Source organism: Chinchilla lanigera, unplaced genomic scaffold (assembly GCF_000276665.1).
Source record: "Chinchilla lanigera isolate Chin_1 unplaced genomic scaffold, ChiLan1.0 scaffold00047, whole genome shotgun sequence".
NCBI lineage: Eukaryota > Metazoa > Chordata > Mammalia > Rodentia > Chinchillidae > Chinchilla > Chinchilla lanigera.
The window spans coordinates 16,700,600-16,726,826 of NW_004955448.1; the positions used below are offsets into that span (position 1 = coordinate 16,700,600).

The following is a 26,227-nucleotide window of genomic DNA, read 5'->3' on the forward strand; positions in this document are numbered from 1 at the left end:
ACGGTAACAGGCAAACACCACTGCTTTGAGTAAGACAGATCTGACTCCAGTCCCCACCGTCATTGAAAATTAGGAATCCCCTAGTGATTCAAAGTGGCAGATTTTAAAATTAAAAGAGATAAGTTACTGTAAGCTTTAAATGCATTGAACTTTCACAGCTGCTATACGAAGCAAGTCCCCTTATATGGTTATTTACCTTGTGAATATGTACTACTGCAAAATTCTTTTTAAAACACAAATAGTTTTGAATAGAAACTTTTTTTTTTTTTTTTTTTTTTTTTGGTACCAGAAATCAAACTTAGGACCTTGCACTTGCCAGGCAGGTGCTTGTGCCACTAGCCTCACAAATAGTTTTGAAAGGGCTCTCTAAAATATAAATATATTCTAAGCAACCAAAGTTATGTAAATGAATTTATTAGCAATTTCTAAAAGATACAATAACAAAACAGCATAACAAAATTGAGATATGTAGAAAAAAAAAGTGTCAAAAAGGGAAGCAATAGATTTCAGAACCTGTTTCCTAAAAGAGAAATGTTCCTAGCCAGGCGTGGTGGTGCACGCCTGTAATCCCAGCACTCGGGAGGCTGAGGCAGGAGGATCGTTGCAAGTTTGAGACCAGTCTGAGCTACAAAAAGAGCTCAAGGCCAGCCTGAACTTCATAGCAAGACCCTGTCTCAAAAAGACAAAAAAAAAAAAAAGAAAAGAGAGAGAAATTTTCCTGTTTTGCCATCTGTGCAGAGTTAGCCCTTTATGTAGCCCCAGGGCCTTTGACTTTTGTAAGGCCATTACCTCTTAGGCTGTGCTAGACCATTCAATTCTGGTGCCCACTAGAAAGTCTAGTATAGATGTAAATCATATGCAGTAATTTCTCCACAAATATAGAAAAGAATGAATATGAGATAATAAAAATGGACAGTAAACATTGATAATACTGATTTGATACAGTATTGTATAATTTGTATAATTTGTCAAAATGCATACACTATGTATCACACTACACCCCAGATGTACGTATAATCATTAAATGATCAAATATTGTTAAATATTTAAACAGAAATGTTACAAACTCTGATTTGATCATTACATATTCTGTATATGTATCAAATTATCACATTGTACAGCATAGATATGTATGATTAAAGTAAAATATATCTTAAAAGAAATGTTATGAAAGACTGCAATTGACATCTAATTGCTGTGATCAGAATCACTGGAAAAATATAGAAAATGAAAAGAAGTGGGAACAATTTTCTTATTCACATTTGTAGATTTCCCTGTGCTGGGATTTTGGATATAGACTTTATAATCAAAAATGACAAAAACGTTTACCAATGGAAGCTATTAGAAAACTAATTACAATACTTTGTTCTAGAATTATAATGTTCTTACATAAAAGCATTTGAGAAAAGAATACCAACTGACATTCCCCTTCTTGACTCCAGTCTTAATATTATTAAGAGTAGGAGAAAATGAAAGTGATTAATAAAAGCAGCAATAAAACATCGTCTGAAGATAAAATTTCCAAAAGTTCAAATTACAGTAAAAGAAAGGAACAGAATTCTTGATTCTTTTCCTGCATTTTATGCAACTACTGCATGTGACAATGAAATATTTATTTTTCTTTCAATAATAATTGCTTCTTATTTCTTTTTATCTTCATTTCACAAGTTGTTTCTTGACATAATTGCTTGGCTTTTCTCTCTCGATCCAGCATTTCTTTGGGGAACAGGTTCTTCTCATCAAATACAGCTTTCAAAGCTACAAAATGAGGAAGAAAATAATGTGTGAATTCCTTTGGGTAAGAGACCCAATTAAATGAAACAGTGGGGAGAAAATTCCTAAATTTTATTTTTCTAAAAAGTATATGTTGCTTAAGTCAAGACTGTATTTGTGGAGATTTTCTCTAAGCTTCTACTCTTCATTCTACATTAAGTGAAAAAGTGAATTTTAAACAAAATTTTTCTATTAATACATTTATAGTTTAAGGGTAGAGAACTGAAGAATCTTGTATTTGCCATTCTTGTTACTTAATCTACTTAACAGCTGTCAAACACTTGTAAAAGCTAAGAACAAATTATTCTGTATTGAAATAAAACAATGAAAATAATCAAAGGACAGTTTTCCGGTCTGCATGCCTAAGTACATGCATCTGCCATCACATCCTTATGAGACACTTCGGTCTGCAGAGATCTGTGGCTTCAGAAAAAAAGCACCAAATTATCCCCATGAATGGTTATATTGTACATCAGCAAGAAGTGAGAGGAAATTGTGCTACACATTTAGGAAAATAATTTTAGCCTTTTGTGTAATTTTATCATTTCAGTGAATGCTTATTGCACACACACTATGCACAGTGTTCCGTGCTTGAGCGTAAATGGGGCACAAATATGACTAAGTCATAGGCTTTTCTCCAGCGGTAGAAAAGAGGAGCAGTACCCAAGACACCAAACCAACATACGCAATAGTACACAGTACAATGAGAATATAGCTGTTTTGGTTATTTTTCTCTCATTGCTGGGAAAAAATACCTGACATCCAAAATAAGGAAGAAAAGGTTTATTTAGCTCACAGTTTGTGGTGGTCTCAGCCCCTACTTGGCTGGCTTGATGGCAGGGTGGCACAAGCAACAAGGCAGCCATTCACGGTGGTGGAAAACAGCAAAAGCAACAAGAGCAAACAGGAGGAGTGGCAGAGGGTAAGGCTCTTTCCCTCCCTTACACTGTATGCAAACTATCCGTCCCAGGGTGGATGCAGCACTCATACCCATAATCCCAGCACTGGACCACGGATCAAGAAAAACTCTAGAAACCCACACCCAGGATTGCATGAGGCTTTGGGGGGACATTGAGACACAAACCATAACAATAGTCATCATAAAGTATGCACAAAAACATTAAAATTATATAAAAACCCATAGAGTCAGGGGGAAAGCTTAAAGAATTAGGTACTATCTGGTGAAGTTCTTGTAATTCATGCAGGATTTTAATTGATAATTGCAAACATGGAATTGAGAAAGGATTGCCCAGTGGGAACAGAAATGTTAAGAGAGGGAATAAAATGAATAAAAGTATGGAGAAATAGGCACTCCCGCTGAGGGGACTGCATTACTGCTACAATTTAACAGAAGCGTGAGACGTAAGGAGTACGGGGGAATGAGGTTGTTACAGCTGGACTAAGGACCACTTCCAATATCAAGCAAAGGAATATGAAAAAGAAGTAGACAATGAACATTATAACACGGTGGCATCTTCACTAGGATTAAAAGCCAGCACAAGTCTCCACTTCCAGCACAGACATGGGAGCATGTCAGCGTCTTTCCTGTTGTTTCCCGGCAATTACACAAAGTTAGCAGGAAAATGGGAAAAATAGCCCAGCAAACAAATTCAACTTTTAGAAAATATGAAGAACAGCCAAAAAGCTGAGATTGGGCAAAATTATGGAAAACTATCAGGGAGTGTGAGGGCAAGTGGGCGCTCACTGGGGGAGAGGCCCGCTCCTCAGCAGGAACGCCTCATCTTCATTTTTATCCTGGGCGCTGGAGAGGAGAGAACACGCTGCAAGCAGCATCCTCCCTGAGCCAGTCTGGCTCACAGAAACACAAAGGGCGGGACTTCCTGAAGATCACAGGTGGGAATCAAAATACAAGGCCTCCCTGCTCACACACCCCAACCTCTCAGCTAGGACACGCTGCAATTCCACATCTATGAAAATCCAACCTGTTAAAGTTCATTCATTTAAAAAGAAAAGAATTAACTAGCAGATATGGACACAAAAGTATTATAATAAGCAGACCACCACCAGGGGAAAAAAAACGTGGCTGTTGCATAAACAGACACTTTTAGCAAGCACTTAAGAAAAATTTAAGTTTAAAAACATTAAAGAAGCAACTATATATATGAAGTAAGAATAAAAGTGAAAGAACTTATGAAAAAGATGAAGGCATAAAAAAGTAATGAAATATGAACTGTAAGGTAAAAAAAAAGGAAAAATAAAACAAAATAGAACCACAAAGGAAAATAGGGTACATGGAAATATAGTGAAGAACATAGAGCTAGAAGGGAGAAAAACAAGGGTAACAAATAAGAATTTCATAAAAGAATGACTTGGAAAAAGCAGCCATCAAAGACAGTCAAAAATAGATACAAAAGAGCCCTATAACTGAAGTAAATCCTTAAGAAAGTAACCAAAATTTCATCACTTAAAAAAATGCCCTTTAATAAAAGACAACCTGATTGAAATAACAAAAGGACACAGTATATTCCAGGAATAATGGAGTCAAAATACTCAAAATCACAACACAGCACATAAGGTTATTAGATTTTAGTATAAAAGGAGAATCATTTGCCAAACAGACAAAATGATCAAAAAGGAAAAAATCCGTCTTGAATGAATGTGTCTCCATAGGAATGATCAAAATGAGCAGGCAGCAGAGCACACCTACAAGACAATCAAGGAAAGAACATTGTACACACTCAAGGTGCTCTTCAAATCTAAATGTATAGGTAAGTTCAGTATCAATGAATTGACAGACTGTTGTTCTCAAGAGTCCTCTCTGAGGAAATTATGATAAGATAAACCGAGACATGACAAGAAACTCAAAAACAACCATTTGGTGGTATGCACAGATTGTGTTTCAATATGATATTAAAGCAGTGTTAACCATATGCCTGAAGAGGTAGAAATGACACAGTTAAAACATGGGAGGATAAGAAGAAAGAATCCTTGTTCATGACAGATAACAAGACTCCACCTAACACTGACAAGGAGTAGTTGTATAAGAAAATTTAATAAAGTAAAAGCAAGCACACAGAAACTCATATTGGATGAAATTATGTGGAACAGAATAGCAGAGAGGAAAATGAAATACGTTCACTTCATCATCATTCAACATGAATCTAAAATAGCATAAAGAAGCTGAGAAATACAAATCAAATGTCTAAAATATCAATAACTATAAATGTGCTCAATTTCCCAATGTTTAAAAGTAATTTTAATTATGTCAAAATAATGTCTTCATATATCAAAAATTAAGTGATGGGAGAATTTGTAATGTGGGAATCTCCATCTCCCATGCCCTGGTAGCCCTCATAGATAAAGTCCACTTTCGTCCTCGTGTATATTCCCATGTGCACCACAGCATGGACGGCAGCATTCACACCTTGGGCACCCTGACTGCTAAACACACATACGACCTTGCTGGCCCCAGAGAGATGCTCCGTGAATTTCGAGAAGAATGCCCTCGGGTTGAGGAGGAGCTGTCACCCAAGGAGAGCAGCTGGAGGGACAATGGATGGCCAAGTGCACAGCAGGCCAAACTCCCAAAATTGCTATACAGATTTAATGCAATCCCAATCAAAATACCATTACCATACCTCACAGGACTACAGAAAACATTTCTAAAATTCGTTTGGAACCAGAAGACACCCAGAATAGCAAAAATTATCCTAAGTCAAAAAGGCAAGGCAGGGGCATCACAATCCCTAACTTGAAATTACACTACAGAGCTACTATGATAAAAACAGCATGGTGCTGGAAGAAAACAGACCTGAAGATCAATGAAACAGACTAGAAGATGCAGAAAAGATAGTCTCTTTTATAAGAATGCCAGAAAAAGTGGCTTTCCACATGCCAGAGACTAAAACTAGACCCATGTCTATCACCATATACTAAACTAAAATCAAAATGGATCAAAGATCTAAATACTAAGACAGAAACACTAAGTCTTGTGGAAGAGAGAATAGGTAGAACACTTGAAGACATGAGCATAAGCAAAGACTTCATGAACAAACCTCAATCACAGGGGAAATACTACAAAGAATCAACAACTGGGATCCCATCCTATTAAAAACACACTAAAAAAAACACAGCAAAAGAAATTAGCAGCAGAGTGAAAAGACAAGCCACAGAGTGGAAAAAATTATAGCCAGCTGTTCCTCAGACAAAGGATTAATATCTAAAATATATAAAGAATTGAAAAAATTGGGCCCTCCAATTTAAAGATCCAATCCTAGAACAGGCATCTGAGATAAATACACACTTCTCAGAGGAAGAAATACAAACAGCAAACAAAGATATGAAAATGTGTTCAACATCACTGGTTATTTGAGAGATGCAAATTAAAACAATGCTGAGATTGCCTCTTACTCCAGGAAAAATGGCAATTATTACAAAATTAATTAACAACAAACACTGGCAGGGTTGCAGGGGAAAAGGTACCCTTCTCCACTGTTGGTGGGAGTGTGGACTGCTGCAACCTCTGGGGAAATCAGTGTGGAGATTCCTCAAAAACTTGGGTTAGAAGTCCCATTTGACCCAGCATTCCCCTGCTGGGTATCTTTCAGAAAGAATTAAAAACACTACACCACAGTGAAATATGCGCACTCATGTTTATAGCACCAGTTTGTAATAGCTAAATCTTAGAAACAACCCAAATTTCCATCCATCAGGAATGGATAAAAAGGATATGGGTTTCTTTATACAATGGAGTATTAGTCAGCCATAAAGAAGGATAAACTTGACACATTCCTAGGTAAATGGATGCACCTTTAAACCATACTCTTAAGTGAAATAAATTGGACACACATGTGTAAATATCACATTGTTTCTTTGGTATCAGAAACCAAAAAGGCAAATAAGAACCAAAGTATGTAAAAGGTATTGAGAAATAGGAAGAAATTGTTCAAAAGAGAGGGGAACTAAGTAGAGGGGAGGGGAAAAGGAAGGAAGACAAAAGAAAAAGAGGGTAAGGGAAGGATAAAATGGGAACAAAGTTTAGTAAATAAGGAGGGGGGAGGGGTTGCAGGGAGGTGTATGGGTGAGAAAAGGAGGACCCAGGATATGTGACGTACAGGTACAAATTCTCTATGATGAAAGTGGTCATTCTGTGTATCTAAATTATACCAGCTCAATTTAATTTTAAAAAATTTTGAGGAAAGGGTAAGAAAAATATATCTAATAAAAGACAAAGGAAAATGGGAGTCAAAAATCTAAAGTAAGAAATGTATAAAGGAGCTAGAAAATGATACCCAGAAACTCGTGGTTGCAAGAATTCCATGGCAGTGGGAACTGGACAAGGAGAGGAATGAACTCATTACTATTTGTGTAAGTTCTGCTTTAGCCATGTGACCATGTTTTGTTTTATAGCAATAAGACAAAATGAATAAAATTGGAACTAGTTCTAAACAGAGTAATAAATAAATGATGTTTTCAATTTGCCCAATGCCAGCACTATGGAATGTTAACTTCTGTATCTTAGCAGTTGATGCTTTCCCACAGGACTGCAGATATGTACTTCAGAGTCACAAGAAACTCCTGAGTCCTTAGAACTCTCCTTACACATTCTGTAGAAGCCGGAATATTACCTCTGAAGGAAACTCCAGCTGTTTATTGAGATTTATCCTCAAGTAGATGAATTCTCTTTGGAATTAACTTGGTTTAGGGACAGTTAAACAAAAAACTAGCTGGTTATTCTTTGTAAAATTTTAAAAGAGACAGTCAAGCTTGGGTGACTCATTTGAGTTTTTGGTTTAAAAAATAGAATCTAAAAATTCATACGCAGGAGAATCCCTTGTTCCTGGGCTTAAACCTTACAACTTTGGGAGCTTTCTTTAATGAAATGAATATAAAATTCCTGAAACCAAAACTGTCATGAAGGTAGCTAGTTGATTAGAAAAATAAATGCCAACAAATTACTAGAGCTTTGTAGAGCCGAAGTCTCTATGAAGAAATGTAGTTGAAATGCTTACCTGGAAGTGATTTCTGCTTGTAAACTGACTTCCACTATTCACTGAGAATGTGCTCAAACTCCCTAAAATTCCTAACCTCAGGAAGGGCTTTATAGATGAATTCATAAGACTTAACTCTCTGGCTAGGGATGCAGTGCAGGGGTAGAAAGCCTGCCCAGGAAGAGACCCTAGGTTTGATTCCCAGCATCAAAAGACAAACAAAAATCTTTTGGTATTTCTAAATCTATTGGTATTTCTAAATCTCTTTTCTGTGACAAAAATGATGTCATTAAGCTATCACCATCCAAATAGATAACGGTGATCAGTCCTCTCGTTATTTGTAATAAGGACATCCGTAGGCTACCAGCACAACAGTGTCACCTGGTGATGGGAATGAGGATTCAGTACATGGTAACCCTTGTAAGAAACCGTTAACCCTTTCCTGAATTTAGATTTAAAAATAATAGCTTAATATTGCTGTGATTACTTTTTTGATATATTGAGTTGACCAGGATAAAGTCCCCATCTACTCAAACACTCATTAATCTAGATGTTGTTACGAGGGATTTTGCAGATGTAATGGTAGTTCCTAATTAGCACTTTTGATAAGGCGGATTGCCTGTATAATCCGGGTGAGACAGACTTAAACAGTCAGAAAATTTCCAAAGCAAGGTCGAGCTTCCCAAGCGGGGGAAGAAATTCCACCCCTGGAAATCAGCTTCTGCCCGTGTCTGAGCTGCCCGTCTTCACTTCCTGAGAGCCCTACACACTTTGCACCTTCTCAGCTCACCTTGACTGTTAGCCGGTTCCTTGGAATAAATTTACATATGGAATAAGCTGCCCTATTCTGAATCCTGCTGGCTCCACAAGCCCGGCTTCACCAGGACTGAAAGGCTTGCCGGGAAGTAAAGTTTCCGAGGAACGATCACGCAAGGGAGTGTGTTCTCGGGAGAACAGACGGATTTGGCAAGGTTCCTGTGTTTGTGCTCAGTGTCTGTGACAAAGATGATATTTTCAAATACACCGTCGCAAGTGTCCTCAGTTCTCACACGGCTACCGCAGAGACACCGGCTGAGGAGCCTCCAGTTGCTCACTTTTCGGGCCACAAAACTCAGAGCGTTGTTTGCTGAGACGGGTTTGCAGTCGCTGTTTCCTATGGTCTTTGGGTCTCACCTCTCCTCTCCCTTCCGAATGATTCCCCTCACCCTCAGGATGTGCCACACGCTCAACTCCCCACGCAGGCAGCGTGGCCCCGGGACGTGACCAGCCCTCACCAGCTGTGGCCCACAGCGGCTTTCTCTCCTCACTCTACCCCAGCCACAGTGCCCGTCTTCCTGTTATTTTTTACGTTTCTTGGTACATTTAGACACATAAAGATCGCATTCATCACAGGGAATTCGCACCTGTACGCGATACACTTGATTCCTCTTTTCTGCCCATTCCCCTCTCCTCCCTTCAGCCCAGCTTCAACGTTCCTTATTTACATAAAATAGAAACAGAGCTTTGTAATTAAGGAAGTGCCCTGTCTTCCGTCTGGGAGCTTGTCCACGTCATTCCCACCTCAGAGCCCTCGTGTTTCTGTTGCTTCCATGGGGAGTACCCTGCCCAGCCACCCTGTGGGACTTTATCTGTCACGATTCAGCTTGCGTGTCAGAGCCCTTTGTTAACGGTCCCCTTAATCATGCTCTGCTACATCATCATGGCTATTTTCTACATAATTCTTAATAATATATCTAACCAACCTTTTTTTCTTCTCTGAATTATTTATTGCTTATCTCTCCCCGTACATGATACATTCACCGGAAATAAAGACCTGTCTTCCCTGGCACACCGTCTACTGTGGTATCCAGCATTCTGTTTCCTTTATAGGTTGGATGTAAAAATATACTAATAAAAACAGAAAAAGTACAATTATCAAGTGAATCCACCATAAATGAGCGTCACTCACCCCTCACATTTTGGAAATTCTGCATTCCTGAGACTTGAGGACCTGTAATAATTGTAAAAGGTTCTTAATGTCATAGATCCATGTATCTATCCATTCAACCATGATACCAGCACTTAAACATCAACATCTAGTGTTATTAGTAACCATTTGCATTCACTATATCCTATCTGAGAAAAAGTGACATTTATATACTCATCACTTCATTTTACACTGGGCTGGCTGGCTAGGTTTGTTATAATAACCAAAAAATGATTTTATACTCAATGCAAATGGAAGATGTGGTCATGAAGTTCTCCAAAACATTTTCACTTAAATAAAATGATTCAGTGATTTAAGCCTAAGAGAGCTGGTTTATCTGTTGTCTTCCGGTTGTTCCCTTGCCTGCTGACTGGAGACTGAGCCTATCGATGAGTGATAATGGCAAAATTCACAAATACCCTGGCGGCAAGGGACTCAGAGCATGCAACAGCCAGCTCCTGTTAGACTGATGGTGCAGATTTCTGAACGCCTTCCCCCAAGCCACAGTCTCCCTCAGGCTCTAAGTCCTCTAGACAACTCTTCACCTACCGAAAGCACACATAAGCATCAAGGCTATAGACCAACTCAGGGGATGTGGGGCGTTGCCTAACACACCATTTCTCTACCGGCTTCCAGGTGAGGCTCAGGCTATTATCCACTGTCCTCGTTTTGATGTCAAGCTACTCTTACACCTGCCCTCTAGAACAATACTGTCACACTGCCGTTCAATTTCACACTGCCTGTTACTATCAGGTAACAATCAGATTGCAGAAGCTGGTAGATGGCTCAGTGATAATTGCACAAAATCATAGTTTTCACAAGGCTCTAACATAAGGTTTGCTTAGACTTGTTGAAACCTTGAAATACGCTTTTCACGTAGTACTGACTTTTATTCCTAGATCTCATATTATGTGTGTGTGAATTTAAACAGATTTTAGCATTATAGGACCAAAATCATAGAATATTATAAAGGATGTATGCTTTAAAATATCTCTTAGTTTGGACTCATCCTGAGTCTTTCAAATTTTCTTTCTAAGTCAATATGTAGCAATTTCTCATCTTCTTCAGATGAATATATGCATAAACGCTTTCTTTGTGTATTTTAATTATTTGTTCAAGAAAGAGTTTTAACATAATATCAAAGATTAGTTTTCTGTATTTGTACCAGGTTTAAAAATACATTTTAAGGCAAAGAGATATGAAACTAAATGTTACTAAAAGCTTATGAATACATTTTTCATCTGTAGCTTAAATGCTACAGTGAAAAACCTTTTTGTTTCCATGGAAACCTGTGTATTGTTTCTCACATATCCTTCCAGGTTGTCAAATTCTTCTGTGTTCACTGTATTTAAACTATTTCCCCCTTTTTATAAGTTGTATGGACTATGTTTTGGAAACATCCTCCAAAACCCCACATGAGAGAGGCTGGCCCCCTAGACTGTGGCACTTTTGAGAGGTGCTGCAACCTTTAAGAGGGGGTCTCATGGAGGGTAGGTCACTAGTGGTGTGCCCTTGAAAGAGATATTGGGACCCCACTTTTCCTGTCTCTTTGCTTCTCAGCTGCCATGAGGTCAGTAGTTCTCTTTGTCACATGCTCTGCACTGTGAGGTACTGCCTGGCCACAGGCCCAAAGGCAAGGAGGCCAAGACCAGGGACTGAAATCTCCAAAACCTTGAACCAAATAAAACTTTTCTCTCTATAAAATGATTTCCTTCATGTGTTTGTCACAATATAAGAACCCTGAGGTTACTGATGGTTGTGCAGACTCTGTCTTGTCTGGTAGAAGTTGAACTGATTCCATCAGCTCCTCAGAAATACCACCACTTGGTGTCTGTAATTGGACTGGACCCTATTACTCTACACAGGTATCAGCTGTTACCAGATTTCCAGTTCTCCTGGTTTTCTTCCATATTTGGGCACCATCCTCCAGACTAATTTTTCCAATTTTTCCTCCTCCCACCTGATAATATCTCCCAAGACTACAACCCGGCTGTTCAAATCCCTACCCAGACTCTAGGTTGCCTAGAAACCACCTCTTTATATCCCTGGGTCCTCAAACATCTAAAATGGCCACCTAAAAAATTTATGGCTCAACTGGATTTGCAGGAGCAGTGTCAACAAGAATCCCTGAAGGACTATTTCTGAGAATTGCTTCACCTCCACCCAGGATGTTTACGATCAGTTCCGGGTCATTCCTCAATGAGTGATATTCATTTATCTCGAAGAAAGAGGTAGCTACTGACAGTGTTGAACTTTATTTGAGTCCTGTGCCCCTGGGAAGAAGAGATGCTTAAGAAACCCAGCCCTTCAATTCATTCGAGCTCCATAAACAGCTAATTGCAAATGACCTCTCTGTGCGCATTTTCTGGGATAAGACCCTCTCTATCCTTCCTCATGATTCCCACAAGACTCACAGATGACTTCTTTTACTTCCATCTGTAAAAATCTCAGGCCTACTTACATTTCACTGAGATGCTCCCCTTTAATGAGTCCTCTTGCTATTTCAACAGTCTGGACAAAACCGTCTCTTTAATGGCCCCACATATTTTATCTTTGATAGAAAATAACAACAATAACAACAACAAAAAGTAAACCTTGCCTGGGGTGTCACTGATACAGCATTTGCTCTACACCGGAAGCTTTGAAGACTTTATAGACACAACATAAATGGCTTCTGGGGATTTTACAGGCAAAATGTGACCCAAAGCCAGTTCTAAGTACTTGCCAAGTTTTTAAATGAGGCGTATCAAGGAAGGGGTTCAGGCTGTCCGGGAACCCACTGGGAACCACTGGGAAGAGAAAGATTGTGCAAAGATGTTTAAGGAGGAGAATGCGGAGGGACGTTAGGAGCACAGTCGGTAAGACTAAGAGCCCGGGGAGGACGGAGTGTTTGAAAGGCGTCCCGAGTCCCCAGCGTAGCAGTTTAGAGCGCGAAGGGTCTGGCAAGGTGCCTCTCCTCATACAAGTGCCGACAACCTTCTGTGCGCGGTAACTGCGGAGACTGCGGGAAAGGCGGGTAACATACAGTGCAAATGCCGAAGGCGGGCTTCGTAATGACAGCACGGAGGGGGACTCTCGGTAACTGAGATTTTTAAGTACTTTTGATAACAATTTTTAAATTCTGTAGCGTCCTCCTGAAAGGGGGATGAACAATTTCAATTGAAAATGATAAAATAGACGACATTATAGTAAAATGCCTGCTTTAGAAATAGGCACAAGGACAGGATACCTAGAAATGCGATCTGAGTACCAGGTGAACAGGGAAGCTTCGTCCAGAACTATTAAGTCGGAGACACCTGAGTCATCTTCCAGGATTTTTACCCATGGGAAGCCTGTAACTCCTTCGTAAAAACTGAGTGACAATAATCCCCTTGTCACAGATCTGTTTCATAAAATAAGAACATAGAATATTAGCGTATTACAAAAGTAACGTAATATACAAGGTCACTCAGTCAGCAAGCAGGAGAGCTTTGGTTTGAAGCCCGTTAGACACTTGAAATTTCACCTTTATACTTTTACTATTTGCATGTTTTATTCTTCTCATAAATGGCCATTTGCCAAAAAGAAAACCATTACAGTGACCCCAAAGGTCACACAATGAGGTAAAATGAACTGCAACGAACAAGAAAGCACCAAGGGGCAAAGTGCGAATCTGCCGGTTACCAGGGTGCCGCCTCACACCGAAGCGCTCCCTAATGGCTGCTCTGCGATACTGCACTGAAGCCCTTGAAATTTTCCCTTTTCAAACTTGCATGTCACACTCTAACTAGAGGAGCCTGGAGAGGCACTGGGAGAGAAGCAGACTTCTGGATTTCCCTCCTGCACCCAGCGGCTCCTCTCCTCAGGCTCCTAGAGCGCCGTCTCTCCAGCACCAGACCAGCAGCACGGCTCTCCCCAGGGACTGTCCTGCTCCAGGCACCTGCGCACAGCTTCTCCACAGCCCAGAGCCAAAAGCTTCCCCTGCCAGCAGAGTGGCAGCTCCTGGCACCACTCCTCAGTAACTTTCCATGGTACCCCGAAGTCACGTAGAGGGTCCCCGACGTGCTCCTCGCTGTGAGCAGACTCGCCTGCACTCCTCTGCGGCTCTGAGTGAGGTCTTAGGGACAGCGCTTCCCTGGAGACCGCTTTCCCCAACACGGTGACGGCCATTCCTACTAAACTTCCACCCGCTGCAGTCTCAGTCGCAGGGTGAGTGGGCCTCTCCCATGGTCACCCTACTGCGTGTCTTGACAGAAGTAGAGGCTGCTGTTTAGATTCCCCATCCCTATATTATGTGGAGTTACCTACTTCTAGCCAGTCAATGTTAGGTAGTTTCCACGAACTATATCTAGAATTAGAAGAAAATATTGTGCTTAAAATTAAATCTACAGTGCGCCTGTTTGGGCTGCAACGCTCTTCCACCGCCAGTCTTTCCCTCCTCAGACTAGCCGGTTTCCTGATCCAGCGCTAGGTTTTCTTGGTAGATGTCCCAAAGCCACCTTCTTCTCAACACATCTGGAAAACTACCTCCTAGCCTAACTTTGAACCACCTCCTCCTCCATTTCTTTTTTCAGCGACAGTCTTTTATCTTCACGTGGTCATACGATCCTCAAACACAAAAGCCTAAAATTTATGCATCTATGATCCTATCTCACAGTCATTGCAAATCAATATTCTTAAAATTTCTAAATTAGGCGCTTTCTAAGTTCTTTTTGTCTTCAAATAGAAAACCACTAATAGGTTCACGGAGTGGCCAGGGTGTGCAGTCATGGTGCTCCAGGTAGCCCACCAACTCCACAGGCAGCACCCTCATCTGAATGTCGTACACGAGAACCCTGAGAGAAGACGCATTCGTTCATTCAGACACTTGTAGCAGAAGGCGAAGTGCTGAGCGCAAGCAGCCGACTGCATGTGAGCTCCCACGGCTGCACACCCTCCCTTCCACCCAGCCCCTTACAGCACACACACCACGCCCTTCCCGGGAAGGTTCTAAACCACAAACCCGGTCATGTCGTTTTCCTGCTTCAAACATTTCAGCAGGAGATTTTTAAATTTTTATTTTAAAAAGAACAGAATAAAAACAAAATAACAAAAACAAAGACATAAACAAAACAACATAAAAATGATACAGAATTTCAGAACAAGGTGATAGGAAATTAACAATGGTTGTTGTGTCACGTATTGTTATCTTCAGAGTGGTTACTCAGATAACCAGATCTAGGCCTATAAGACTGATCAATTGCACATCAACTCTTCCTTTCAATAAACCAATAGAATTTAGTAGTATAACTACCTTAGCTATCTTGTGTGTGTTTTTTCCCTTCCTTTCTTTCTTTTCTCTTTTCCCTCATCCCAGTTGTTCTTTCCTTTTGAGCAGTTTCTTTCCCTTTCACAGTATCTACTGTACCTTTTAGATTCTTACACTAGGGTAACAATATGATGTTTACACATGTGAGTCTGATTTATTTCGCTTAGGAGTATGGTCTGTAATTGCATCCACTTACCTATAAAAGCCTCCAGTTTATCTTTCTCTATAGCTGAGTAATACTGCATAGTATAAAAATACCACAGCTTTTTGATCCATTTCTCACTTGATGGGCATTTGAGTTGTTTCCAAGATTTAGCTATGACAAATTGTACTGCTATAAATGTGGGCGCATATACATCACTGTGGTATGTTTTCAGTTCTTCTGGAAAAATATCCAGCAGGGGAATAGTTGGGTTGAATGGGACCTCTAATCCTAGTTTACTGAGGAATCTTCAGACTGATTTCCACAGTGGTTGCACCAGTCCACACTCCCACCAACAGTGGAGGGCTCCTTTTTTCCCCTCTCCAGCATTTGTCATGGGTTGATTTCTTGATGATAGACATTCTTTCTGGGGTGAGATGGAATCTCAGTGTTGTCTCAATCTGCATTTCTCAAATGACCAATGATGTTGAACACCTTCTCATGTACTTATATTCCATTTGTATTTTTCCATGTGAGAACTGTGTATTCATTTCAGATGCCCATTTCTGGATTGGGTCTTTGAATTTAGGGGCTTGATTTTTTTTATTTCTTTATATGTCCTAAATAGAAGTCCTTTGTCTGAGGGACAGTTGGCTAAAACTTTTCCCCAATTCATGGATTTTCCTTTCACCCTATTGGTGTTTTCTTTTGATGTGCAAAAACTTTTCAATAAGGTGAGATCCTAGTTGTTGATGCTTTGAAGTATTACACGTGCAGTTTGGTTCTTGCTCATGAACTCTCTGCCTACCCCAATGTCTTCAAGATTTCTACCTACTTTCTCTTCCAGTAGATTTGGTGCTCCCATTTTAATATTTCAACAGGAACTTTGCTTTTGAACAGGTTTGCTAACTAAAGGCATCTCACCACTCCACTCTCACTGCACCAGTTAGAAAAAAAACAGGTGAGTTACAAATAACAAAGCCATCAGCAGTGTGTGGAAGCAAAGTCAACCATATTAACTAAAATTTTAAACATGGTGGAACTCTTCCTTACTAAGCTGAGATTGCTAAATATTTTCTTCTGTGGATTTAGCATATTTAGGCAACAGATTTATAATAGGTCAAAAGTCTCTTCTATGGGAAAGTAAAATCTAGAGTTCTCCTCATCATGTAGATGAGTGTGACGTACTGCAACCTAGAAAAATCACATAGCTCTTGTTAGTTTTGCCCACAGGACATCCCCCGCCTGGTGGTGCAGTGTGAGAGACTCTGGATTAAATTGGAAATATAAAGTACTATTTAGGGCCATCTTGCAGTACTTCAAAATCAACACGTCACTAAAGAGGTCTATAACAGAGATATGAAATTAGAAGTAGCCTAAGCCTAGCTAAGCTGTACCTAAGCACTGACCTATCTCAGTATCTAATTTGTTTAAGGTGGTCATCCCTTCACTCTCCCTGGTAAACTAAGGAAAGAGTGAACTGGCTGCAACAAAATAAAATTAATGTCCACTATCTATTGATCTTTCATAGTTTATTGTATACAATAAAAATTTAAAGGTTTGCAAAGAAGTGAGAAAAATAAGCAGAATACCTCAGAAGTACATGCATTAGAAATAGATCCAAGGATCATGCAGAGATTGCCATTAACAAACCAGAACTTTAATATTACTGTTGAAAACATGTTGAAGAAAACAAGCTAGGGACAGGGGTGATGTCTGTTACCCTGGCTACACGAGAGGCTGAGGTGGGAGGATCACTTGAGTCCAGGAATTTGAGGGTAGACTGAGGAGCATAGTGGAATGCTATCTCACAAAAGAAGAAGAAGGAAAGAAGGTAGGCAGGAAGGGAAAGAGAAAGGGAGCAAGGAAGGAGGAGAAGGAAGACAGAAATGATGGAAACATGGGTAATTTCCACTAAGAAACTTGAAGGAGAGGACATTCCAATGGCATGCTGTAAAGGAAAGAGCATGTGTGTTTGCATGTGTGCACATAGTCTCAAATATATAGTCTGAAATTGGGAATTGCTTACATAGATTTAGCAGATTGGCAAAAGACAAGATTGATGAGCTCAAAGAAAAGCCAACATACAATATTCAAACTGAAGCCGAGACAAACAGATAACATGGAAAAACAGCAAGGAAACACTCAGGCTGTAAGGTTTTTACCACCTAATACACGTTATCGTAATGCTGGAATAACGGGAGAGCAGAATGGGAAGTAAATAACCTCTGAAAAAAGATAATGGCTGAGAATTGTTCCCAACTGAAGAAAGATGCATTCGAGAACTTCGGTAAAGCTAGTCATATAAATATACTGAACACTGTATTTAGATCCATTAGAAGTAAAACTTGTGAAAACCAGGATAAAGCTCTTAAAAGCAGCCAGAATAAGAAGAATGAATAATATTAAGAGTATGATCTTGAACAGAAACTATGGAAACAGGGAAACACGTTCTCTTTAAAGAACAGAAAGAAAACTCTACATCTAGTTCTATATTCAGTGAAAATAGCTTTCCAAAACTACAATGAAATAAATGCATTTTTCAGACACATAGAAGCTGTGGAAATTACTGGCGTGTAAAGAAATGCAGCCGTAAGCTCTGCAGACTGAAGGCAGCGATCTCAGATGCGAGCCTGGTACCACAAGCAGGAGTGAAGAAAGCGGGTATTGTGCCTCCAGGGTAACCACTAAAAGAAAAATACAAAGAGATTTAAAACCTGAAGAGGCCATAGAGGAAATAAAATGCAGTGATTCAGAATAACTTTTGAAACATTTCTGATAAAGTAAATGCCAAGCTCCTTAGCATAGTGCACTAGGCACTTCATGATCTGGCCGCTCTGTCTGTGTAGGTTAATTCACTTTAGAACCCAGCCATCAGGAACTGCGTGTAACTGCTTAGCCGATCATGTTATTCGTGCTACCTCATAGTGGCCTATGCCAGAAATATCTCCCTTTTTTCTTAGCTGGCTAATAACAATTTAACTTTTAATATGCAGCTTTCTCTCAGTCAGGTTCTCATCGCGGGCTGTATACAATACCCAATACCTTCAATTTAGGGAGGAGAGGTTTATTTTGGCCCACAGATCTAGATACAGTCTTATTTCCTGAGGAACCTCTGAATTTCCATAGGACCCAGGGTTTATTAGTACCAAACCCCTGCTGTAAAACAAAACTCTTCATCTATTTCTGCCGTTTGACTTTCCAAGACCTTTGAAGGTTGGCCCTATACACACTTCCATGGATCCAACATCCAGTGTAGGTGCTAGTACATTCAGTATCTACCTTAGGAAATGCCGATTACATAAAGAGAAGGCATTCAACATCTTCTTTAGGGAAGACTAACTGCAAACATGAACAGACATGATTTGCATATCTGCTTGTGGAAGACTCTATGCTGTTGTACGGGGGATGTTACAATTTACCCCATCTTCAGAATGATTGGTCAGTAGCTCAAACTCAACACATTTTAAGCTTAAATGATTTCATTTTGCTTCTACTTGTGCATCAAACTCAGTTAAAGGTCTCAACATCTGAAGTTGCCCATGGCAGCCAACTTGGCACTAGGATTACTTCTGTCTTTCCTTCACCTCTGATGTCTTTTCTCACATTACTTCCCTGGTCTTGACTTCCTGACCACGCCCTCTTCTCACCCTTCGACTGCCTTGTCCCTCATGAAGCCCCAGAGCCCTTACGTGGAGCTCCTTCCGGGCACCAGCAGGAAGGGATCTGGCCTCTTCCTCCTTGACGCATGCGCAAAGCCTCACCTGTGCCACCCCTGTCATGAATTCTGCTGTCATCAATACTTTGCAGCAGTGTCTCTCATAAACTTGTAAAACACAGAATTTTTCTCTTGCAGAAAAGGCAGGTAAGTGCAAATATTTGGTAAGGGGGCCAGAATAAAAGCTAAAGACAGAAAATTAAAAAGCAAACACAAGAGTATCTTTTTAAAAGCTACAGGGAAGTTAGAGTAAAATATAACACGATATATATAAAATATAACATAGAGGAAATCTATGATGAAATTTTTTTCCTTGAAAATTCCTTAGAGGGCTGGGGGTATAGCTCAGTGGCATAAATGCCTGCCTGGCAGGCACAAGGTCCTGAGTTCGATTCTCAGTACCCAAAAAAAAAAAATTCCTTAGAGTCTTTTAGCAATTTTAAGTATTTCCATTAGGCCGTCAGCTGGGCCCTGCATGCACCTGCTCCCTGCCCACGACAGGACCCCAGCCACACCTCCCTGGTCCTCTCCCACTGCTTGCTCTCCAGGTTTGCATACCCCCATCACCTTTTCATCTCAGCTCACTTCTTACGCTTTGCTCCACCTTGGCATCCAGACCCCTTGTGGTTGGGCTGTTTACACTGCTTTGTCCTGGCTGTCCTGGCCTGTTTTACGGGCTCTTCTCCCAGATTCTCCCCGTATCTGGCTTACACGAACAAGACAAATTCTCCCCACGTTCATTCCTCAAGGTGGATCGTACTTGTCAGAAACAGTGGGATGGATGATGGATTGAAAGCCACGTCGGATTCACTAATAGTTACACACAGGCCTGAAGTTTATAGCTTGGCATTTTTAATAGAAATGAGCAGAAACCATACAAACAAATGTCTATAAATTTATCAAAGAGGAATTCTAAGAAAAGATAGAAGAAGACTGATGATAAGTGGACCAGGACCTACGGTGATGAGGAAGGTCGGCTGTACCTTACTTATGAAAGGAATTTCAAAAAAATAAGAATTTCGAGCAGCTGTTCCCCCTTCCCATAGGGGATCGAGCAAACGGATGAAGACTAACTTTGCCTAAGTGTGCAGTAGGGAGACCCCTTCCTACTGCAAGGGTTGTTATTGCTGAAGAACGATGCTGAACTCTTGTCGGAGGATCTGAAGTTTAGAAACCGCAGATCTCATGGCTGCAGCGTAGCTCGGAGCTTTTGATTGTTACAAGCTGGAACCTTGCACTCTTCATTCGTGATTATCAACGCGCTTTCTGTGAGTCTCACGGGCTGGTCGGCCTGTGCACCCCCAGACCCCCTCTACAGGAAAGATTTTGCACAGAAATTGCTTTAAAATCTTAGGAATTCAGAAGCCAGAATAGTCTGGAAAATAGACTATTCTGCTGCGCATCTTCTCTCTGAATCTTTAGAGGTCATCCATTTACATTTTCTGTGCTAGGTTTTCTTGTCCCCTCTTATTAGCGAGCGCTGCAGCTGCCAGCCTCTGAGACAATGCGTGTTAAGTGGTCGCTATTTTTAGAGGCAAGAAAAGAACAAAAGCAGATTGCTGGAGACTCTTCTAAGGCAGTCGCACGGGGCTTCTTCCTTTGGTATCAGTTTTGGAAATTAGGATTATTTTGGAGGGAGAGGTTCTCGTCTGAGGCATTTCATGATACAGGTTCATGACATTCTGGTTCAGAGAAATGACAAACAAAAGCATCTCCCTTCCGAGAGCACAAATCAGCAGCTGAGCTATAATCTCAACAGCCAACCCACATTTCCCTGCACCCTGCAAGGCAAACGCGTTATTTTCATGCTTGTCTACTTCATTTTCAATCGATCTCCATGGACAGAGATGACAGCGGAAGAAGACGGCTGGGGACTTACTTTCAGAAAGTAAAGGACGCGTTGGAATTCTGAGATATTCCTCTGACTCTTTCCTAAAATATTTCTCAGGGTCTAGAAGAAAAGCAGGTTTATTCACCTCAGGCAGCTGTGTCAGCGCTCCAATGCTTAATGACCTAAATGGGCCTTCACAATCACAGATTTTAGGGGAGGAAAGGGGAGAAAAGGAGGATAATATTAACAAGGAGCTAGCACATTTCCAAGTTAACTGTTTAAATTTGAACCTTCCTGTTACTCAGCTGATACAGCTGCAGTGATCAGCAAGCCTCTAATCAACACAGCTGTTCAAAATAAATCCAGAGTCCTTTCTATTCCAAGGGACTGAGACTAACTTAAGGCTTTCTTTTCATTAATTTTGCTTTTTTTTTTGCTATTTTCCTTTGAAAATGAATATTCTGAAGTGTTGGAAAAGGTCCAGTTTCTCTTTTATCTACCAGAAAATTGTATGCTTTGTGAAATGCAATCTATTTTTTCAGCACTGAATTGAACAAACATCTAGAATTTTGAATTTGCAGGTACTTTCATTCCCCTATAATGTCACCCAGACTCCTGTTTTGTATTTATTATGCACACAACATGAGGATGGAATTCTTATTATAATCATGACCTTAAAAAAAAGGTCATGCACAATGTGAAAAAGGTTTTGCTTCAGTTGATAAGGGGCTAGTGTAATAAAAATTAACAAAGGCTGAATTCAAGATATGAGTTCATGTTGTGCAACTGCCGGTTTGGTGAAGGTGGGAACAGTGCCTTTGTCTGTGCTGTAGACAAACTCGGTAACTAGGAAAAGGTCGACATTCTGGACATGCACAGAACAAGTCATATGTCAGGGGTTCGCGAGTTCTAACTGGCATCAGGACAACCTGAACGGCTTACTTAGGGATGGACTGCTGTGCACCACCCGGGCTTCTGACTTAGTGTGGGTAGGTAAATGAAGGTACTAGAAATTACTTCTTGAATAAGTTCTATAATATTGACAGTGCTAGGCCAGTGACCACTCTTAGAGAACCAATGGACTATGACCAGTTTAAGAAGAAATCTACATGCTGTAATGTTTTTATTACAGCCATGAGACAGATTAAGTAACTCATTGCTCTAGTAGCTTGCCTCAGTTTATACAACTGACACACGGCAAACAATGGATTTGAGTATGTTTAACTACAAAGGTCATGCTTCAAAGAATAACAGTAATAGCAATGTCATTACTAACAAAATTGTATTGAGTTTCTATAATATAATGGTCAAACTGCTTAGCATATACCTCATGTAATCCTGACAAAAATATTACCCTATGGAGTACATTAGTTTATAAATGGGCACTGAATATTAACCAATTATTATGCAACTTTTGATGACAAAGTTTCACCAGAAATTCTAAAATCAACATACCTACTTTACGAAAGTATCCCATTAGCCATGAATTTTAAAAAAGGACTTGTAACAAATATAATTTCAGGAATGATCCTTATCTACCTTTGTAAATAATATACTTACATATGATAATGATTCCTTTGTTTCAATTATTGTGAGGGTGGGAGGGGTAGGGTGTGGGAGGAATGGGGTTGTGTTGTGTTGCGGTGTTGCCCGAGCTGGCTTCAAACACCTGAGCTCAAGCTATCTTCCCACCTCAGCTTCCTGAGTGCTGAGACTACAGGCATGTTCCACCAAGCCTTCATTCCAACTACTTTTTGAATATTCTTTATTGGTCAGCCAAAACTAGATTAATACACCTTGTTGTGTGTAGCTTTGAAATTCCTGGGAGGAAAAAAAGTTTCTATTCATCTTTTCTTTCTTTAAATTAAATTTATTTTTCACTGGCATATAAAAACATAAAAACTGTACACATTGTTTGGGGACCATAAGATCTTCGTTACGTGTATACATTATGCAGTATTTATATCAGGTTAAACATATCAGTGTCCTCAAATACTTACCACTTCTTTATGGCGAATGCACTCTAAACCTTTCATGTTTTTTGCAGCGTACACTATGACTGCATCAGGCTCTGAGAGGATGTCTTGATACAAACCAAAAAGTTGTGTACTACTAGTCTTTCTGTTTCTCACTTAATTACTTAATATTTCCAATTCTATCCATATTTTCACCATTCTCAATTTTTTGAATACTTAAGGGAAAGTATTAAAATTCTAGTGCTGTCTGTTTTGGAGGTTATGTAGGAGGCACCTTACAGGTTTTATGGCTTAGAGCTTGGAATTGTATCACATATGCCGTGCAGCTCAGAGTAAGTGACACATATCTGAGCCTTGTTTCCCTCCTTTGTTGAGTGGAGATCATAGAATATTACCTTGTGTTTACTAAGAAATATACACAATCCTAGCACACAGAGTACAGCATATACAGTGGTACCTCAGATCAGAAACTTAATTTGTTTTATGGTTTGGGGAAGATGGCCATGTTTGTGTTTGGTACACAGTGTGGGGTCTGTGAACAGAAGCAAAATTTTGTAAGTGCTTTTGTTTGAGAACCAAATCATTTATGAACAGAAGCATTTGTAAGCTGAGGTATTACTGTATTTCTCTTATTCACAACAAAGTATAAAGATAACATTATAAAAATTTATCAACAGTGATTACTTACTGACTGCTTTTTGTATAATTTCACCATAGTAAAGTTGACGTGGTTTTTTCTTATAGATATTTCTTTCTTTGTATTCTATACCTAAATTTATGTCTTCAGATGGTCTGACACTGAAAAAAATTGTGATGAAATAAAATATTAACTACAGCAGTGAACACACAATTTCTAACTGTAATTATATCTATATTATATTGTATGTGTATATATATATATATATATATATATATATTATTTTACAAGAATGTTTATCAAGCCAAATCTTTGAATAAAATGTCTGCCACTCAGGTAATGATAAAAATACACAGCCAGAGAAGCTGAAAGTCTAGTTAAGCAAAAACTCTGTTACCATAACAACTGGAAATCCAGATACAAACTACACAGAAGAAAATTTCACAGGAGGACGCACACACTATCCTGATAAATTACATGAATAATGAAGAGTCAGCATCAGTGGTCTATGTCAAAGCCCCTTTGTCCAAAGCTAGGGTTGGATCTTCACTTGTACCCAAACACCAAGTTGTTTGGTGTTTATGAGCCCTACCACATGAATCTACAAGAAAACATTAGATTAGGATGAATCCACAGAAAAGATTTCTAGCACTGGCACACAAGGAAGGAAATCATTATGTTGCTCAAAAAAATTCTGTGAGAAAGAAAAAAAAATCTCAAATACTTAACATTTACTATTGAAGACTCCAACCTTTATAACAACTTGTGTTGCCAAAATTCACTGTTAGTGTCTACGGAGCACCAGACTTGACAATTCACTCGTTTCCCTCGACTCTTGAAAAGCTCTGGGGACCATGGCTGCCCTCTTCCTCCTGATTCCCCTCTCTGATCTTACAGTTGTTCATAAGTACCACAGCCCCTTTTGTTGACAATCCTGCCACTCATTTCCTGGCTGTACCGCTTTGAGATGCTCCCAGTACTCTCTGCCCCAGTGTTACTTCTCTACAATGAGGCTGTTGCTATAGTTTTAAAAAAGAGGTAGAATGAATGGAAGCTTAGTGACGTGCTGAGTGAATAATACTCCTCCATATGAGTTGATTTTCCTTTTTCTTTCCTTCTATTCTATTATTCCTGTATCTCACAAACTCAGTTTAAATATTAATGCGAGTAAAATGAAATTTATGTATCTGTTTTAAAGTTAATATCAGATGCTGTTTTTATAGCTTTAAGGAATAATTTATTGATTGCTTTTTTTATACATAAGTAACCTTTTGCTTTCAGAGTACTTTTTAGGATTACAAAAAAGTTAAAACAGGGGCTGGGGATTTAGCTCAGCGGCAAAAGCACCTGCCTGGCAAGTGCAAGGTCGTGAGTTCGGTTCCCGATACTGGAGAAAAACCAAAAAAAAAAAAAAAGTTAAAACAGTAGCACTAAGTGCTTGTATACCCCTCCTCAAGTTTTCTCTGTTGTTAATACTTTACATCACTATTTATCACATTTAGAAATTAATATTTGTGCATTATTATTAACCAAACTCCAAATTGTGTTAGGTTTTTGCTAGTTTTGTTCCTAATGTCCTGTTTCTATAAAGTCAAAACCTCATTATTTACCCAAATCTTGAGCTTCCTCTGGCCTACAATAGTTCATCGTATCTTTCTTTTTTATCGTGACCTTGACAGTTCTGAGAGCTGCTTGTTAGATGTTTTGCATAGAATTCCTCTCGATTTGTGTTTGATCGTTTTCTTACAGCTAAGCTGAAGTCATTGGTTTTTGGAGAGAGGCAACAGAGCTGAAGCTCTCCTCCGCATATCTGCTCGAGGGTGCACACGGTCCACCTAGCTTGCCAGGGCTGATGTTCACCTTGATCACCCAGCCAAGACCGGTGTCAAGTTTGCAATAATAACAGCTCACAGTACTCACTGAAATGTTACTTCTTCTTTGGAAGCAAGTACTAAGCGTGGCCTCCCCTTAAGAGGAGAATGAGGAGAGGAGTTGGGCAATATTTCTTGAGTGAAAAGAGCTTCTTTCTAAGCTATTTGGAATTAGGAAATTTTTAGGAGAGCCTTGCCATCCAGAAGACAAAGGGCAAGTGAGTAATTTTTCCTCAAATCATGCTGGATTCCCTCACAACACACCATCTCTTCAAATAAGAGCATATTTTTAGCTGTAGCCTGGGTTTTGACTATAAGAATTATCATTTTAAACTAGTAAGGAAAGCTGGAACAAGAAGAAGTCAGTCATGAGTACCGAAAGGTGTCTGCGATGTATTTAGCCCCTGTAGTTGTTGAATTAAGAAAACATTTTCCCCAGAAAATCACTGTAGGTAAAACCGAGGTATAAGAGGTTGAGGGACCAACTATAATAGGAAGAGCTCTCTTCCAAAAGACAGCAAGCACAGCAACACTAACCCTAATAGAGACTCTCTTCTAGGGTTATGGTGAGAGTAAGGAATTACACGCATCTTACAGTAGTGTGGGGAGTTTGGTAAAAGCTCAGGAAGTACTGGTTACTAAATAAGACTGTTTCTCAAACAGGGAGTTTCTGTTACTAATTATAATACTGCGAGGAACCCTCAGAATAAGAAAGTGAGAAGACAGAGCAATCCCCAAGCTAAAAATTTGGTCCTGTAATATTTTTAAGACTTAAATTTCAAAATTTAATTAGACTTTCACTTTCTTTCATTTGTCAGAGCTGGGCATAGATCATTGCTGCACAGTTCTGGCAAAAATAAACTTGTCACTCATCCATGTGTTTTATATCATACAGGGCTTAATTTAAAATGGGACTTTAACATTTCTATATTTTTCCTTCATTTTCTGATTTAATTTTTCTCATGAAATATATTGGCAGAAAAACTAGATAATCAATAGCATACAAGTAATTTTAAATGTCAGTTCCCTTCTGACAACAATATTGAGTGTGGAACACTATGATTCCACATGTTGA

General features: G+C 39.6%; 1 protein-coding gene across 6 annotated transcripts in view; it reads right to left on the reverse strand.

Moving 5' to 3' along the window:
- Positions 1-641: 641 nt before the first annotated feature.
- The window catches only part of Wdr49 (WD repeat domain 49), a 138,940-nt gene continuing 113,354 nt past the window's right edge, over positions 642-26,227 (reverse strand). For 4 of the 6 annotated variants that reach the window (XM_013518660.1, XM_013518658.1, XM_013518662.1 and 1 more), the window contains 4 exons: positions 23,333-23,442; positions 20,717-20,860; positions 17,690-17,806; positions 642-1,758 (listed from right to left, as the gene is read on the reverse strand). In XM_013518660.1, the coding sequence (XP_013374114.1) occupies positions 1,613-1,758; positions 17,690-17,806; positions 20,717-20,860; positions 23,333-23,442 (517 nt within the window). In that variant the 3' untranslated portion in view covers positions 642-1,612. The remainder of the gene's footprint in view (positions 1,759-17,689; positions 17,807-20,716; positions 20,861-23,332; positions 23,443-26,227) is intronic. The other 2 variants (XM_013518659.1, XM_013518661.1) reach the window with 2 other exon arrangements.